General features: G+C 32.2%; 1 protein-coding gene across 5 annotated transcripts; it reads right to left on the reverse strand.

Moving 5' to 3' along the window:
* Positions 1-1,472: 1,472 nt before the first annotated feature.
* On the reverse strand, positions 1,473-19,447 carry LOC114185069 (uncharacterized). Of its 5 annotated transcripts, none has more exons than XM_085673083.1 (15): positions 19,137-19,447; positions 17,990-18,064; positions 10,928-14,045; positions 10,495-10,728; positions 9,675-10,385; positions 8,715-9,527; positions 7,406-8,164; positions 6,510-7,298; positions 5,606-6,355; positions 5,375-5,467; positions 4,434-5,216; positions 4,097-4,179; positions 3,056-3,116; positions 2,876-2,956; positions 1,473-1,727 (listed from the first exon to the last, which is right to left on the reverse strand). In XM_085673083.1, exons 3-11 carry the CDS (start codon positions 14,030-14,032, stop codon positions 4,437-4,439), a joined length of 8,034 nt encoding a protein of 2,677 aa, XP_085529209.1. In that variant the 5' UTR covers positions 14,033-14,045; positions 17,990-18,064; positions 19,137-19,447; the 3' UTR covers positions 1,473-1,727; positions 2,876-2,956; positions 3,056-3,116; positions 4,097-4,179; positions 4,434-4,436. The 5 variants fall into 5 exon arrangements, with proteins under 5 accessions (XP_085529209.1, XP_027928367.1, XP_027928369.1 ...); XM_028072566.2 differs by having other exon boundaries at positions 17,990-18,129; XM_028072568.2 differs by having other exon boundaries at positions 2,876-2,947; positions 17,990-19,447.
* Positions 19,448-19,909: the final 462 nt, after the last annotated feature.

Raw genomic sequence — 19,909 nt, forward strand, 5'->3', positions numbered from 1 at the left:
TAAAAAAATTTAATGGAAATACATTAATATTTACAATTAAAAACAATAAAAGTTAAAAATATGATATAGAAAATAAACAAGTAATATAATATTTAGGAACAAAAGATCTATGGTTCTTAATAATATAATAATATATTAACATATTAGTCCTAATATAATAATAATAGTAAAAATAATTAAAATATGGTGTAAAATAATAAATAAATAATTGTAAAATTTAAATATGAATTTTTAAATATTTTTAAATATTTTTCACTTATTTTTTGACATTTTACACAAACTTAAACAATAATTTAAAAAATAATTTTTATAACATAGATATTGATATATCATTACAAGTTAAAATTATACATTCTTAAAATTTTTAAAGATATAAAAATCACTAATAATCTCAATTTCAATATTTTTTTTTCTAAATTAGGATATATATTGTCAAATTTGAAATTCAAAATATATAGTAATAAAGTTTGAATTTAAATTCTAAATTTTAAAAGCTATGAAATATGGAAGCAAAGTTAAAATTTGAAATTCAAAATCCAAAAAAATTGTAAAAAAAGGATTCCAATAGAAGAGTCTATCGACGTCTAACCTTTGTGTTTTTGTATAGTGTACTATTTATATTTGTCTACATAGTCTACATTTTGTAAGTTTTGATTGTTTACTCTTTATATTTTGTTTACAGTCTAACATTTGTATCTTTAAAGAATCTACTATTTATATGTAGGTGTAATTAATCGGATAATACTCACTTTTGTTTGGATATGTCAGTTTCATACCCACTTTTACAAAGGTGTCAATTGGGTCCTAACTTTGGAAAAGATGTCTCAATCAGGTCCCTTTGAGAAAAAAATATTAACGCCATTAATGGTATCGATATTTAAAATGACTTACAAGAGTGAAAGGAACCTAATTGAGACATTTTTTCAAAAGTTGGGATTCAATTGACACATTTTTAAGAGTGAGTACCAAACTAACACATCTGAAGAGAGTGAGTACTATCTGACTAATTAAACATTACATTTACATACACAATCTATCATTTGTAGCTTTATATTGTTTACTCTTCACATTTTTTTGTATCATCTAATGTTTGTATCTTTATTAAGTCTACTCAACAATTTCTATATCGTCCATCATTTTTATTATTAGAGAAACAACTATTATATTTTTCTACATTTTTTACTCAATATTTCATTCAAAATTAAATTTGATTTCTTAATTTTAATTGTCTAAATCTTAATATATTATTTAAAATAGTTATATATAATACATTTTATTAAAAATATATATAAATAACTTAAATACATTTTTATTATAAAATCAATTAAAATATTATTATTGAATTTTATAAAATAAAATTTATATTAAATTTAATTATACTTTTATAATTTTAAATTAATTTAATAAATATACTATAATTTTTAATTTTAAAACTCGATATCCCGTGCGTTGCACGGGTAAAAATACTAGTATAATATAAAGAGCAACATCATGAAGTATATGTATCAATTATTACAGTTATCCAAAATATACTTGAAAGGAAAGACTAAGGCACATCAGAATGCCATGAACGAAATATAAAAGGTTCAACCGACATTCAAAAGCTTGCTCATAGAGTAAGCGATTACAATATAACGAAGGCCCTTCAAACATGAGGCCAACATCGAAACATGACTGACTAAGCTGCAACATTCCCATCGTCACTACGATCACCAGGATTCCCATATCTACTCACACCAAGAAATTGGTGATCATTGCAAAAAGGAAAAACCACACCAGAATAAAAACACAAGCAAGAAAAGTAAGCTAGAGTAAAAGAGTTTTTATCATAATTAAGCATGCAATTTAAAAGCAAGTACACATCAATCAACCAAGCATGTGATAGCAAACAAGACTCTAAGACTCAATTTATCCGGATACATATAATCGGTCGGATTCACTGGATGTTTGCACTTGTGGTGGCCTCTACTGCTCTGCAGAGCCATTGCCAATGGGTTTTACCCTACCACGCACAAGGTTAACCTTCAAACGTCGAAGACCATTATCTTGACAAAGACTAGGGCCTCCTACTACTCTCACCACTTGAATCCTTACCTAATTATATACACTACGACACCACCATGAAACCTTACCAAGGGGTTCATGGAATTATGTCCATCACATACGGCACTACCACGAGATCCTACCAAGAGTTTCACAAAATTACGTCAATCTCATACCATAGTCATGTCTCACCAACCAACCATAGATTTATCAAGCATAACAATCTCATGCCAATATCCAACAAATCAACCAATCATGATTCATGCACTTATTCATACCAAGCTCATCAATTCCAGTCCCATTATATCATATAAATCATACAAGGCATCTTACTTAAACTTTTTAAAGCAACAAATCATCCAATCATGTGAAACATACACGTATCCAATCAACTCTGTCAATCTCGCTCAGGCTAAGAAGTTCTCGCTCAGGCGAGAGGAACCCCTCGCTCAAGCTACCAACTCTCGCCTGGGTGAGACTACAAACAGAGGGCACATCGAGGTCTCGCTCAAGCTAGCCCATCTCGCTTAGGCGAGAGGCCTTCGCTTAGGCGAGTCCTTGAAACAACGAGGGGGTGAGTTGCTGCTGTTCTCGCTCAGGCGAGAGCTCCTCGCTTAAGCGAGAGCTTTTTGTTTTGGGCGAGCACCCAGCTCGCCTGGGCGAGTTCAGCAGAACCCACTTGCTATCATGCATGCCAAACCAGATTCCAACAACACCATGAGCACAAACAGTATATTATCACACATTCAACATACATATCAAGCACCCATAACATAGACAGATCCAATCAGGAAAAATAATGTAAAAACAATGAAACTCTAGCTTCCCTTACCTGGACAGATGCTAGCTAACAACATAGGCAGCCTACAGAGGAGCCCCACAATTCCAGGAACAACTTGGTAAGCTGAAAATACTAACACCAGAACAAAAATAAGGTTACTACGATGAACCCTAGTTGGAACCACGAAAATAAAGCTAGAGAAGAGAAAGTATGGGTTAAGGACCAACTTACGTGGAATAAAATGGAGTTTAACTAGCTTGACAAAGAACGGGGGCCAAACCCTAACAGAGCTCTGTTGGAGAAAAAAAGAGAGTGAGTGAAGGAGCTGCTTTTGCAAAGTGAACAAAATGAAAGGGTTAGGACTGGAAAAGGGGTTTTGGGGCCCTATGGGTTGGCCTTAGGCCCAACAGTTAAGGCTAGACCCTTAAACATAAAGAGCATAAATAAGTGGACCTTACACAACGTTTGTCAAAATCCAAGGCTAAACAAGCAAAAACTTATGCTAAATCGCACACATATGTGACTCTAAATCCGTGGATGTTAATTTATTAGTGTCGGCTTTTGTAGGCAGACTCTAAGTAGTGTCGGCTTTTGTAGGCAAACTCTAAGTAGTATCAGCTTAGCCGATGATAATTCATCACTAATTTTTAAATTAACTTTTTAATTAAAGTAGTTTAGTGTCAACTTTGCCAACACTAATGCATTTTATTTTAAAGTTTATTTAATTTAACATCAACTAAACCGATGTAATGACAATCACTTAAAAGTAATTGTATAGTATTTCTATGTTCAAATAATATAAAAAAATTTATAGTTTGTAAATGAAGATAAATATGAATGAAGATGAGAAGAAGAATTTGGATGAAGAAACAAATGTAGATCAAAGATGATGTGTGTGGATGAAAAAAATTAATGAGGATGAATGAGATGAATATGAACGAAATATGTGAGTGTGAATCAAGATAAGTGAGATGACGTGTGTGTATATATATATATTTTTTAAAATTTGAAAAGAAAAAAGAATAAAAATTTCCTGATTGAAGCGGGAGCATATTGGCGAATATATCTTTTAACATATTTCAGAATGTATTACATTGTTAGTTTGGAAATTTTCATTGTTGGAATTAAGTTATCAATATTTTTGTGCACACTTAATCATTGTCTTTAATATCAATTTCAAGCAGTGTTTCATATAAAGGGAAAGGGGAAGTTAGGCAAAAATAAAAATAAAAAATCACAATATCAATATTTATGCAATGATATAGTGTGTACCGTATCAAATAGGAAAGAAAACTTGCACACGTTGCAGCCAGTAAGACTGTACAATTGAATGGTCCATGAAAATTAGACAGAAACTGGAAAACATTGTAAAAGGTTAGTTCAGAGGAACTACATATAAAGATTAAGTAGAATATTTAATACTTTTTGGATGCATTTAAACAAAGCTGAATGATGATGACCTTGATGAATTTCATTATAACTAAGCATCGTGTAATAAGTAGTAACATTTATTGATTTCCGAAAATTAAGGAAAAGTGTAGGGGTAAAATGAATAGATGTAACATGCATGCAGTCTCCGACCACGAGTATTTGGTTAAATGGTTAATACCTTCTACAAAGTCGCAAAGTTGGAAGGTACGAATTGACGCAAATCATGCTCGAAGAAATATTTCATTTGGGGGCATCCCATCAAATTCATTTGAGACAACAATGGGAATATGAACTTGGAAGTGCCTGTGTGAAATCCTACAAAGTTTGGTAAAAATTGAAGGGACAAGGTTCGGAGCTGTCCAAATATTATCTCATCCTCAATGGATTCATGATCACCCTCTTTGGACACTATTTCCTCTATTGCTTGACAATCTTGTACGGACAGGTTCTTGAGAAGACCTAGACTTCTGGCTGTTGAGAGTGTGAGCAAATATACTAATCCATGACATCCATCAACAGTCAAATTTATAAGATTTGAAAAGGACACATTGGATGGCACTAGGATTTTCAGGCAAGGGCATAACCCTACATCCAATGTTTCTAGTGTTTTAAGTAATGGTTCTACCCATGAGTGCTCCAACCCTATGGAACTAAGCCTTTTGAGAGTATCCAAATATAAGCCTTTTAGCTTTAAAACAATTTTGGCACAATCAGCATTAGGTTTTTGGGAGGTGAATATTTCATTGAAGGTCGAACAAAGAACTTTCAGTGTTTTAAGGTTTGGTATCTTTTCAATTAAGCCACTTGAGAATAATGTATTTGACTCATCTTCCGCATGATAACATTGCAATTGGAGATATTTCAAATTTTGCAGAAGGTTTGCAGCATCTGTATCGAATTGTCCTTGCCCAATCACAGCTTCTTCCTTAGTTATTGTTTGATGCTCCCTGTCATGGATAGCCTAGGAATCAAAGCAACTAAGAAAAATAAGATTCACGAAACAGAAGGGTATAACTAATGAGAAAAGCAACAAAAGGTAACCAAGTGAGAAAAAGATGACAAAAATATATGCAATAGCTGTAATGATGTCTAAACAAGAAAGAGCTATGAAAGCATTACAATTTGAGGATTTGCCTTTCCCTGAAACAATCCATGCGATATCACCGTGACATCTTCCTTTGTGAGTGACAAAACCTCCAAGTTTGGAAAGATCTAGAATTTATTCAAAGCAAATACAGAGAAAGATAACAATAAGATCCAACTCATTTTATGAATAAAGTTTTGATATTGTATTAGTAAAGGATATAAAGTATGAAAATTTAATTTTGACACTGTCAATTGTTTTAATACCTTTTCAGCAACGAAAATGGCTTGCTCATCATTTGAAAAATCAAGTTGATGATCTGCAACTTGACTATGATGTTCAATTGTAAACCATTTCAACTTGTCACAATGAAATATATTAAGACGTGATAGCATTGGCCATTCTAGGGAGTGTTTTCCAGGGAAGAGATACTTGAGCTCAGGCAATTTCCATAGAGTTATTGAGGTCAGACAATGGAAAATGAGCTCTTTAGTTGCTCCCTTCAAGGCTGCTTCATCTTCTACAAAAATTTCCTCCAGGCTTGGACAATTTCTCACAAAAAGAATAACAAGATGATTGGCCGCTGATGATCTAAACAAACTTTTAAGTCTTTGACATTTATAAATGTACACTTCTTGCAAGTCTTGAAGACCGATAATTTCATCAACATTCAGATTCCAGACACTCTCCAGATTTGGCAAACGATTGAGAATCAATTTCTTCAAAGGAAGAGAATACTTAGAAGCTGGTTTATTGTCTGCTCCCATATTTTTCATATCAAATATCGCCTTAACAGATTGGCAGTTGACTACATGGATCTCTTGCAAGTTGCGTAATAATGGAAGTATATAAAAAGGAATGACATGGGATAAGTTTTCATATTCAAACACAATTAAATATTTCAAATTGTTGAAACAATTTTCACTTGGCATAGGAACTACACCAAGCCATATCTCTTCTAATTGAGGGTGATAACCAAATCTCAAATGTTGTATATCGCATGCGAACCTTTCCACCTGAGTGCAAAATAATTGTTTTAGTAATGATCTTCTGAAAACACATATTAATCGTCACTCAAAAACCTGTTAGAATTTTCACATGGATGGGGCCCATTTGAAGGGAAATGTTGTAAATAAGCAAATAATTATATTTGACAGATGAATTTGGTACCTGTTCGTGAAACAACCTCTCCATTGTTGTGTTGATGTCATCATCAAACTGACAATCCCAAACCTCCTTTGATGTCACAACACCCAAAAACGATGGGGCATTTATGATTCCTTTAGAGAATGTTTTCATGTTGGGGCATTTAGCCACTCTAGCTAATGGCAAACATGGGAATTGTAAAGTGGCATTCCCCATATAAAAGCATTCTAGTCTTTGTAAGGAAATCAGTATTAACTCTCTAAGACGTCCAAATATGATCTCATCAAAAGCGTTTTCATCTTCTTCTTTTACAACTTTTTTCATTGATTCACAACCTTGGATATCTAGCCTTTCAAGTTGCACCATACTTTTCACAGTTGAAAATGTACATACATACTCCATCCTTTTACAATGTGTCAGAATCAATTCTTTCAAATTCACGAAAGATACATCACAAGGTACTAATTTCTCTAACCGAGGACAATTATTAAGTGTTAATGATTCAAGCTTTTCAGATAATGACTTTACCCATGGGTGCTCTAACTCTAATCCCACAAGTATTCCGTCATGAACTTGGAGTTTTTCATGGGGAAATATCTCCGTTAGACCATAGCACCCACTCACGAGAAGTTTCTTTAAATTGGGTACCTTGTGAAGGAAATCAAATAGCAAAGTACCTTTATTATTGTCATAACCCTCAAAGATTACATAGAGAATACTTAATTTGCAAAGGAGGTTTCGTGGCAAATGTGCTTCGCTCAAGAAGGTAATGTTTTCCTCGTTCACGTTCAACTCCTTAAGCTTCGGAACAACCTAGCAATTAAGGACAAATAAATTCAAAAGAAAATGCAAGGAGACAGTTAGGAGGAAAATAACGAAAATAAAAGGAAGAATAAATTCCTTGTGCCATGCTTAGTCACCTTTTCAACCGAGAACAGGGGTTGCTGTAGACGCATAATTGGAACAATATTTTGATCACTGTGTATAACTGTTTCTTTGTGGCAATGAAATTCTGATGTGAATAACTTCAACTTAGAGCAAACGTGCACGTATAAGGTTTCTAATCTGGGGCATTCTAGATGGTGTTTTCCAGGATAAAAACAACTAAGTCGTGGCAAATGAAGAAGATTTAGTGAGAGTAAACTAGGAAATTCAAACGTTTCACTTACTCCATGTTCCATTGCATCTTCCTTTCCAACAATTTCTTCCAATTTGTTACACCAGCTTATTCGAAGTGTCTTAAGCTTCCCAAGATTTCTTGGAAGGGATGAAGGGAACAAAGATTTCAAGCTGTCACAGCTGTTAACAACAACTTCTTGCAAATTGGGAAAGCTGGCAATTCCTTTAGGATTTTTGTTCCATACACATTCCAAATTTGACAAGCTTTCTAAAGTAAGTCTCTTCAAAAGAAAGACTATTGACTTGTGCCTGGTTTCAGTGTCAACTATATCAAATATTACTTGCGCTGCACCACAACTATTGACTTTCAGTTCTTCTATGTTCTTCATGTAAGGAAGTACATAAGATGGAATTACAATCTGTATTTTACTTGCTGCAACGAATTCCAGTGTTTTTAAACAGCAAAAGAAGTTGTCTGGAAAGATGGGTTTCCCATGCCGAACTCTTGTTAACTCGGGATACTCCACAAGTTCCATGTGCTTTGAATATTCAAAATGAGCCTTGAAAGCCAAGAAACTCAACATCAGGTGTGTATGTAAACTAAATAAATGCCAAAGAAAACAAAATAAAGAGTCTATCTGAAAAGCCAAATACATTTAAACAATAAAGTGTTTTGGATTCACACTATTTGTAATTAAGAAAAAAAAAAATCTATTTGAAGGAGGCCTATTAGTTCACCATTAAGGTAGATAGATCCTTGTGTTATTCAATTATTGTCATGTTCATGGGGAATATACAAACTAGAATTTTGGAAACTTTTCTCATCATGAATATTTTTCCTGAATGATTTTATTTGATTAACTAATTCTTTAATTCTAGAATAGTAATCTTTATTGGTCTCATACTCTTTTATATTCATTAGCTCAAACTCACGTGTTAGAGGCAAGTAACTTTAGTATAAAAAAGAAGGGGTGAGGATATAAGTTACTTTGCACTAACTTGATTTCCTTTTCTCTGTATATTTTGTAACACATTATTACCCAATTGTAGAAAATTTAGAAAAAAAAAAATATTTTGAATGAAATGAAAGATAAATACTCTAATGCATACCTTGTATGTGATCATTTTTTGTAGGGTGCCATTTAAATCACCTTCCCAATACCATTTGTCCTTTTCTCCAGCAACAACATGTATTTTTTGTAAATTTGGAGCTTTGTGAACTTTAGAGAATTTTGACATTTTAAAGCATCCACTCACTACTAAGTTTTCCAGTAATCGGAACTTTAAGTCACATTTATCTGAAGAGCAGAAACTTGTGAGATTTTGTAAAGACACCAATTCTAAAACTTTTAATTGTCTAAACTCAATTTCTTCTACCTTTTCCTCTTCATTTTCTTCAATGATTTCCACCATCATGGGACAAAAGCTTATCTTCATAGTTGTGAGTTGAATTAAGCTTTTAGCACTTGAAGATGTCATTAAATTCCTCAACCCACTACAATCACTCACTTCCAAATATGTTAATGAGGTGAATGATATTGAGGTTGATGCTAAATTTATCAATTTCAAACATTCAACAATGACTAAGCGCTCAATGCTTTGTAGAAGGGAGTCATGCTCAAAACCTATCTCCTCCAAACACCATAATTGAAGTAATTCCAACTCCTTAAGTTGCATAACACCTATTTTTTCATGTGAAATGAGGCTTTCAGGAGTCCAAATTCTTTTCATGGAAGAACCTGCCAATGTTAATTTTTCCAAATTAGGAAGTCTATGAAGCATCTGAAAAAGAATTTTAGTATTCTTCAATCCCCAGGTAACAAGTGATTGAAGTTTGTGCATTCTCGGAACACTGACAGCATACTTTTGAAACATCCCCCCTTCGCCCAAGTTCATTAACATCCATTCTAAGTTGTATATCACCTAGAAAAAGAGATTATTAAAAGGATTTATCAATATCAAAGGATATCATATTATATATCTCTTTTAAAAATAAATGACATCCACATCTGTAATAAAAGTTGCTTTTAACTTCTATACAATTCTTTGTCCAGCCCTATTATTTCTTACCTTTTCTGTAGCTAAACCAATTGATTTCCCTTGTGAGTTTTCTATTTTTGTACGGATCCCTTCCAATTTGAAGCAATTGGTTATCGCCAACTTCTTCAATAATGGCCACTCTACAGTGTGAGCTCCCCGGTAGAAATTCTCAAGTTCAGGTGATTGTTGAAACAATAGAACATCTAGATGAGGAAATTTAAAAGTGATAGCATTTTCATTTGAACCTTTATCCCCAGCAACAATCTCCTTCATTGCACCGCAATTCCATATGTTAAGTACTTCCAGTTTTTCTAAGTCATTGACAATAGAAAGTGGAAAGAGATATTTTAGATTTGGATTATCCCGAACATCTACTCTTTTCAGATTTTTATATTTTGTTTCTCTGGTGTTATCCTTCCATACGTGCACCAAATTTGGAAGCATTTTGATATACACACTATGCAAGTTTGTTTCATTCCTATCATAAGTTTGCGGAATATTTCCAAAATCAAATATGATTTCAACTAACTCGCAATTAATAATGTTCAATGTTTGAAGGCTCTGAAGTATTTGCATCATATAACTAGGAAAAACCGTAACTAGTTTGTGACACTCTCTTATTATCAAAGAATCCAAATTATGGAAGGAATTGAGACCAATATGGGGCTGCCAAATGGTTTCAAGTTTCTCCATGCAAATGATCTGCATATTCTTCAACTTGGGAAAAACATCAATATTTTTCTGCGGAGGAAAAAGGTTGATAGTTGATCAAATAAAAGAAGTCTACGGTTTGTGCAATTAAATTATAAATTATAGTGAAATTTAATTTCCATGAAACGAATTCACATACCTTTGGATCTTCTGGGCAGAATATATTCTCCATCTTTTCAGATTCACTAACAAGAAGGTTTTGGAGATTCACCAAACATCCAGCCATGGAGATTGACAGTAAATATTTTAAATTACTACAATCTGTAACATTCAATGTAGTCAAATTTTCAGAACATTGCAAAGATTGATCACTCCATATCTTGTGGATGTTGATCATAGACAACTGCAACGATTCTAATTTGGGAATTGAAACCTGTAAGAACATAATGTTTCAGCCATAACTATTTCCATTTAAAAAAAAAGAAGAAAGAAATCGGTATACCCAGTAGAAATATCAAGACTTATAAAAGCCCAATTAATTATTACTTCTAGAGGAACAATGTGTCAAAATAAATATTATATATCATTACGGTAAAGTAAAGGAAGCATTTAAGATGATATTTTGTACAAACCTTTTCATTGAAGAGTGCAAAGCAAGCATCAGTGGTAATATCTTTATTCTTGTCTGGCACTTGATTTTGCAATAACTGTGCACTACAAGTCAACTTGTCATTGGAATATAAAGAAGAAAATGTTGGTAAACATTGTAATGTTAAAAATCGCAACTGAGGAAACTCTATCTTGTTGTCACTGGTTGTGCTAGTTTGTCTTTCAGCAGAAACTATCTCCTTCAAAGAATCACATGCACATACTTCAACTTGTTCAAGCATGGTGAGGGATCTGACCATGGAAAATGTGAAAACATTTTCCAACTTATCACATGTTTTAATCTTGATGATTTTTAATCTGCAGAAAGAGGCTTCTGCAAGTTGAGTGTCACATATTTTCTCCATATTCTCCAGTTTGTATAGACACATGGACTCCAATATGGGAAAAGCACATAGCAGATGCAACTCCTCCTTTGAGTTTATAATGTGTTGAATGCCAGAGTTATTTACAATGAATAAATGCTTTAAATTTGGAAATCCTTCAACGTTTAGTTCATTCAAAATATCATGCACGTCATTGAGTTCTCCCAGTAACAAATTTTCTACACTTTTGAACAACATCTTAACCCATTTTTTAGAATGAATGTCAACATCTTCTTTTAGATCCAATGCCAAAAACTTCACTACTTCATACTTGTCAGGCATTTTGAATTCTCCCTGTGTAAGTATGTTGAATTTTCCAATCACAATCTTGTAACTATCCAACTTATTAAAGAACACATTCTGAGGAAAATCATCTATGCTTGGAATGTGTATTTCTACACTTCTTAATCGATTCAAATGCCTCAAGTCAGAAAAACTAGCATTTCCACTTTGGATTGTATTTTCAAAATCCCATGTAATCAAGTTGTCTCTCTTATAATACTCCTCCAAATTTTTCATCCTTGATATGATATTGGAAGGTATTACTCTTAGTTTTGAACAATTGCTTATGTCAAAAAGTTGCAACTTATCCAGTTGTCCAAATTCTAGGGGTAAACATTCAAAATTGGATCCTGAAAGAGTAAGAATTCGTAGTTTCTTTAACTCTCCAATAATTTCTAAGTTTTCTCCTAGAATGCATCTCTCCAAACAAAGCATTCTCAATTTTTTTAGGCTTTTAATTGAGGAAGGTAAGCATGATAGATTAACACCAGTCAATATCAATACTCTGAGACGAATCATATCTTTAAAAAAATTGTTTGGTATTTCCAAACATTCATTTTTATTATCTATATGTAAGACTTCAAGTCTAGGACAATATATACTCTCAGGAAGTTCATCATTAATATCACAATAGTGTAAGAAAATTGCACTGTACTTAGCTTGTTCGTCTTCATGAGGCCACTCATCTAATATGTCATTTTTCATGAAAAGTACATTCCTTTCTTTGGCTGATATTGAAAGAGCGACATCACGCACAATATCATGCATGTTGAAGCACTCAGTAGAGTAACATTCCACTAGCAAACTTGACTCCTTTAGCTCTTCTATCAACACATTTACTCTATATTTGGTTTCGCTAATTGTTTGGACTCCTTGAAGAACACCTAAACCCAAACAAAATTTCACCAAGTCTATAATCAAAGCATCACTTCCCATTCTAGCACATTGTAAGAAAATGCACTTGAGCTCCTCATTTTTCAGATGATCATAACTCAACTTTACCGAGAACTCTATAGATTCATGTGCTTCTGTAAAACTTTGTTTTTTAATTTGTCGACAAACATCATTCCATACAAAGGAGCTTTTATTCTTTAGTGCTCTTCCTATGGAAACTAATGCTATAGGCAATCCACCACACATTTTGGCGATTTCGTTAGCCTTCCCATCAAACATGGAATTCCGCAAGTGAATTCCAGCCATTTTTTTAAGCAAAGTCTCTGACTCCTTACCATCAATGACTCCTATCAAGAATGTGGATGTCTCTGGTACATTCATTTGATTACATATCACTTCTTTACTTCTAGACGTTAGAAGAATTTTACATCGCTTATGATCACCAAGTAACTTTTCTTTTTTCGTTTTAGTGAAATTAGTGGTCAACATGTTTTCCTCCATCCTTTTGAAATTGTTAGAAAACTCTTGTCTTTCCATCTTCTTGTAACAACCTAATTGTTGGATGTCATTCTCATCATCACGACATGGAATCCCCAGTCTATTCATGTTTTCCTCCATCCTTTTGAAATTGTTAGAAAACTCTTGTCTTTCCATCTTCTTGTAATAACCTAATTGTTGGATGGCATTCTCATCATCACGACATGGAATCCCCAGTCTATTCATGTCCAATCCATCCCATAGATCATCTAGGATTATAAGAGTGTTCTCTTTTTCCTCTATTATCCTCTTTCGAATGCGATCTGCTCTTACAATCTCAGCTTCCTCTTCCAATTTCATTCCTAACATCTCAGCAATTTGTCCTTGAACTTTCTTTAAGTCTAGATTTCTTGTTACATTTGCCATAACCACCGTGTTGAACAACTTCTTTTCTTTTGCTTGCTTAGCAACTTCTTTGACTAAGGTGGTCTTACCCACACCACCAACCCCGTAAAGTCCAATCAAGTTAATTGTAGAATCTTTCAATGCTTGCATAATCATTTTCATAGTTTTGGTTCTTGATGCAAAGCTTTCATAACCAATGTTTGCCAAAGCAGCATCGTTGGATGGACGTACCCGATATGAAACTTTATCAAACTTTTTATTCCAAAGTTCATCTGCTTTGATTTCCTCTATCATCTTTGCAGCATTCCTTCCTAATCGATACCTCAACTGGAAGTTATTTGGAAAGAAACCAAAGGAGCACCTCGTCTTTTCATGGCGTTCATCATCGATAAAACTTGAATATTTTTCTATCTTTTCATCTACCTGTTTTAACCATTCTTGAACATCATCTTCAATTTCTTCCGCATTCATTTTCGCTTTAGTAACTTCATTTTGTACCCTGCTCTTAGCATTGCGTAGCATCTTAATGTAATGTTTTACCTCTTTAAATTTGTCACTGTACTTAAAAATGTAGCCCACATGTCGTTTGACCGCACCTCCAACAATTTGCAGTGCGCTTTCTGTAGTTGCTGTGACCACTGCATCCATGCTTCCTTGAAAACTGACACTTAATTTCTTGTTATTTTTGGTTCTTTTATGGGCTACAACTTTCCCAGATCTTACAAATGCAAAATGCAAAATTTCATGATACAAATAATGAAAACATTAAGCAAATAGTTCTCATATTATTTCTTAGGCGTTTGCAACAAAACAGATCCAGAAAATCTAGAAACTTGCTAGGATTAGTCCTAAAACTATGGACACTATTTTGTTATCATCGGCTTTCGAAGACCAACTCTAACCAAGATCGGCTTAGCCAACGTTAATTCATCATTAATATTTAGATTGAATTTTTAATTAAAACAGTTTAGTTGACACTAAATAAAAACTATTTTAATATAAGTTTAATTTGTGTTGGTTTGGCCGACGCTAATGACAATAATTTCAAAACTAAATTTCTTGTACAACACCTCCATGTTCAAAAAATAAATAAAATAAAAATATTAGTGGATGGAGGATATGAATGTGAATGAAGAACAGGAGTATGAAGGTGTTGGGAATAGTCCAAGTGTGAGTCAAAATCCCACATTGGATAAAATAGACAAAGTTAAACACTATATAAGAATAAGACCCATAACAACATTGCCTTAAGATTTTTGTGTAAAAGTGGTGTCTAAGGTCTTATATGTGTAAAACTAATATCATATAATCATATAGAACCACAATCTCTCAATATCCATAACTATGCCTATGACCATAACCCACATGTGAAAAATATATATATATAACCATAACCAAAGGGGTCCCTCATACACCTGAAGGGAAAGACAAAGTTAAACACTATATAAGAATAAAGACCCATAACAACATTGCCTTAAGGTTTTGGTGTAAAAGTGGTGTCTAAGGTCTTATATGTGTAAGACTAATGTTATATAAATATATGAAGTCCCACATTGGATAAAATAGACAAAGTTAAACACTATAAGAATAAAGACCCATAACAACATTGCCTTAAGGTTTTAGTGTAAAAGACCATAAACCATATATGTGAAAAATATATATATATATATATATATATATATATATATATATATATATATATATATATATATATATATATAACCTATCAGAAGGAGATGAGTGTGAATAATGAGAAGATTTATGAATGTGAATAAAGAAGATAAATATGATGAGATTTATATAAAATGCAAGAAAAAAATTGTGAGTGGAGAGATTTGACATCTTTAAACCTAGGTCTTTAGATTACAAATAATGTATGGTTCATATTCGTTTTCATAAACGTACATGTAAACGTAATATATAAACTAGCATCAGCTTAACCAATACTAACATAAATAAATATAAATACGAAAAATAAATAAGATTAAGATCAACTTAGTTGATGCTAACCTTATTTATTTTTAAAATTTATTTTAGATAGTATTTGTTAAGTCGATGTTAATTCAACACTAACACAAATATTTATTTACTAACAAAAGTTAAAAATAATTTTACATTTTTTTAACTTTCTTAAAACACTTAACCTTTTGTGTCACATTAACAGACTCTATTAGTATCTAACATTGAGTAAACTTTATAGCCGACACAAATCCGAACAAAAATATTATTTGTTAAAAGAAATTCAAATTAGTTTTATAATTTTTAACAATTTTTAAAAAATAATAGTCCAGATTTCGTGTAATGTATTAAAACCTATATTTAGTTAATTAATTGTGATGCAAAATTCAAGACAAAAATAAAGATATTAATTCTGCGCTTGTAGAAACTTGTAAACAAGTAGATATTGATTTAGCCACGAAGCATAATGTATGAAACCTAAAAGTAGGTGAGTCATGTGTAAGAAGACATGTACTTCTTGAGAAATAAAAGATAGCTTTCCTGTATATAGGATAGACCAAAAGTCGACTCTAACAAGCAAAAACCGTTTTGCTCGTATGTGTATGTGACACTAAAATCATGGATGTTAATTTGTTAGCGTCAAATTTTGAAGGTCGACTCTAACTAGTGTCGGCTTAACCGACCGGAAGTAGTTACGAAGTTTTAAATACTTTTCTTTTTTAATTAAAGCAAAGGCAAGGCAATTTGTTTTAAAATTTTTGTGTCAGTTTGACTACCACTAATTACAATGATTTAAAAAAAACATATGGTACCTTCATGTTCAAATAATACAAATAAAAAATAAATAAATAATTATAATGAATTAAAGAGATGAGTGTAACTAAAGATGAAATGGATGAACGAAATGAGAATGGATAAAGGAAATGAGGAGAAGAACGTGCATGAAGGAGATGAGGAAAAAAATGTATATGAAGGAGATGTGTGGATGGAAAATATGAGTGTGGAGGAAGGAGATGTATGGATGGAAAATACAAGTGTGGACGAAGGAGATGAATGTGAATGAAAGAAATGGGTGTAAATGAAATATATGAATGTATGAAATTTATGAATATAAATGAAAAAGATAAGTCTAATGAGATTCATGTAGAAAGTGAGAGAAGAAAATTATGAACAAAAAGATTTTTCATCTATAAATCTGGGTCTTTATATTAAAAAGAATCACAATCCATATTCAATATGAAGATTGCACACAACACACAGATTCATATTATATAACTTAGCATCGGCTTAGCCAATGCTGACTTAAATAAATATAAGTATTAAAAATAAATGAGGTTAACATCCCATGATATCATCAAGCTAGTCTTATTTATTTTATTTTGTATAATTAGTATCCACTAAGTTGACCAATTTAATATTTTTTTATATTTAATGTCCGCTTTGCCAAGGCTAACCTAAATAAATAAAACATTAAAATTAAATAATGTAAGTATCCACTAAATCAATGCTAACTATTTATTTATAGTATTTATTTTATTTTTATAGTTATCTCCTTCTAACAAATATGATTGTTGATGGTGTGGAATGTAAATTTCAAATCACATTTTCAACACTCTAGAATGTTGAAGAACCTTGAAAATAAATAATTCTAAATTGTATAATCTAAAATATAACACTCAAATTTTTAACTTTTGAATTGTAAAATCTAAAACTTTCCGGAGTTCAATTTAGAAATCTTCAGACGAACTATATGGAGGAATAATTTTGACATTTCGCACACGTTATAAAAGGTGAAGGAAGAAATAATGGGATAAAAGATGTGAGAGCCTTCCGGAAACAGTATAATGACAAGGTCAAGCTCCTTTTCACCAACAAGCAAAACCGTATCACTCATATACCGTATTTTAATTTAACGTCGCAAATGCCAAATGTTTTGCTAATGGTGAAGACTTACATTAATGGTTGATTCATCTGGAGGCAACTTTGACCGAAAAAAGAAACATTGGAAATGAAGATATAAATTGGTAGTAGAAGAACACACACTCTATCTATAGTACCTGACAACAACTCTAGGAAATTTATATTTATATGCACTCTTCTCATAATTTAGTCAAGAAAAATGGAAAAAATTGATGATAGGGAAAGTCCTACTCCATCAAATTGGTTTGATGTAGAGTCACCCATACCTCCTACACTTTATACCCTGAAACCTAATATAATTTTTTTTTTCTGAAATTAATGTCTATGGGAATGGAAGCTCGCTGAAACATTGTTGACTTAGCACTAGTAATCTATCCTCCTAAAGGACCATGTCCTTCAAAACTGGGAATTTCAACCTACTCATCAGTTCTGCTCTCTATGCCTCTTCCTTCACTCGACCACAGAAGAATTTGATGTTTTCAAATAACGTTAGTCCTTATATAAAATTCCTACTCTACAAACAAGCTATGATCATTGCCAGGTTATAGAACAACCACTATAAAAATAATTTTAAACTAATAAAGCAAAATACATTAAGGAACAACAAAAAATAACAATGGATATCAGCTATAATGTTATAGAAAATATGACTGGAATCGATTAATGTTATAAACAGCAACAACAAAAAATTAATGTTCTAGAGAAAAACTCGAATAGATTACATACCAATGGAGCCTTTTCTTCTAGCCGTAAGCCTGGAGTCTTTTCGTTTTGCTGGAAGCTTTGTACTAATCAGTTTGACTTGAAAATGGCAATTCCAAGGTGAGGATGTGCACTCAAGATGGAGATTTATTTTTTTATATTATCTGAGCAAATGATTTTTTATTTTTTATTTTTGGAAAAGCAATGTGGAAGGAAATAAATAAAAAAAAAAACAAATCTTTTTTATTTTTTCAAATTGTCTACAGAAAATTAAACTTATAAATGCAATAAAGCACAAATTCGAACTGAATGAACTGAAATAGAGACGAAGTTTTTTCCCCTTTCTGTGAGTTTTTTTAATTGTTGTAACTCAAGAATAGTAAAAGACAAATCTCGATACAGAAAATATCAATTTTTTAAACTTGGAAACACAAAGATGAAAAGAACAAATTAGAATGTAAATGCAAAATGTTTGAACAGATTCACGACACCAGGTTGTATACACTGAAAAGAGAGTTTGGCTTTCGTTAGTTTCTTAGAATGAGCAAACAATGATTGAGAACGGGGATGGTTTCCTGTGAGAACTTCTATGTCATCATGAGAGGCTAAATTCTTTGCTTGGGAAGAGAAAGAGTAAGAATTAAGAAAAGAAGATTGAAGAGAACCCTTTTCTTTCGTTGAAGCAGAGACAGAAAAAATCGAGTTAATTACTGATAAGTTTTGAACACAGTAACATCAGTGAAGCCTTTAAGCACATGCAATGCTTAATTACTTTTGAAAAGACATAGATTTTTCAATACTTCAGAAACAAGACAACTTTAGTTTTTTGTTTTTAAAAAGTAGAGTTCCTTATCACAATATTCGGTCATAATATTCTTAAACCGCTGTAAGAGAAAGAGATAAGTGAATAATTCTTGGCTTGAACAAGAAAGTAGATGTGAATAAGCAAAAGGGAAAAGGAATAATATTTTCCTTGGAGTGTAGATTTCTCTGTCTTCTTAATAAGAAAATAATAAACTATTAATGGTCAATGTTTTAGAGATCAAAAACAGTTGCAAACTGAGTTTGATGAAGGAATATTAGGTATGTCTAAGTGAACACTAACTTTTATAAAGTAAAGGAGCTCAAAGGGAATGGAAAAATGTGCAATGGCGATGAAAAAGTTACTGACTTTCTGGCAAACTAGGACGTTGTGGATGCTCCAAAGCGTTGCCGGTGACGATCATGTGGCTCCAATTCCCAATCTCCGATCCCAGTGCGTCGCATTCCTTCGTCGTTTCTTCTAGACTTGCTTCGTCGTCTTCTTCCTCTTCCGAACGGCGTCGTCTCGTTGGTGGCCAAACTCATCGCGTAGTGCGGGTTCTTCTTCTTCCTAGCGCTGTGTCACATTGCGGATTCTTCTTCTTCCTTGAGCTTTGTTACATTATGGATTCTAGAATCAGAATGTGAATGGTCTGAATTGTATTGGAAAATTTATATTTTAAAATGTATAATTTAAAATATTAATTTTACATTTCAAATTATACCCAAATATAAAGATGTAACATGTTTTCTGAAAAATCTAAAAAATCACAATTGAAAATCGAAAAACTATACATATGATATTTCAAAAATTATGGAGTTGCAGAAAAAAAAATGAGGTAAACAAATCAAAAGTTGTCTTCTCCTTACCCGAGTCTACTTGAGTTTTTTTATTTTTTGTGTTTTCAAAAATCAATAATTTTGACATATTAAAAGAATTTTTAACGTATTTCAAAATATCACAACTAGTACCTTTTTGATATATTAAAATAGTTGTTAATATATTTTAAAATATCATAATTAATTAATAATAGTTTAAATACATTAATTATATTTGTGTAAAAAAAATTATACTTTTACTTTCATTGAAATAATTGTTTTCTAAAGCAAATTATTATTTATGTATCTTTATTTTTATTTATT

The sequence above is a fragment of the Vigna unguiculata genome, chromosome 5 (genome assembly GCF_037176805.1).
Source record: "Vigna unguiculata cultivar grain cowpea cultivar isolate G323 ecotype 2 chromosome 5, ASM3717680v1, whole genome shotgun sequence".
NCBI classification, from domain to species: domain Eukaryota; kingdom Viridiplantae; phylum Streptophyta; class Magnoliopsida; order Fabales; family Fabaceae; genus Vigna; species Vigna unguiculata.

Excerpts from the sequence above, each read along its gene's own strand:
- LOC114185069 (XM_085673083.1), bottom strand. The coding sequence starts at position 14,032 with ATGGATGCAGTGGTCACAGCAACTACAGAAAGCGCACTGCAAATTGTT. Across the intron at positions 10,729-10,927 it reads TTGCACTCTTCAATGAAAAG|GTTTCAATTCCCAAATTAGA; the intron begins GTTTGTACAAAA and ends ATGTTCTTACAG. Across the intron at positions 5,217-5,374 it reads GAAAGGCAAATCCTCAAATT|GCTATCCATGACAGGGAGCA; the intron begins GTAATGCTTTCA and ends TTTGATTCCTAG.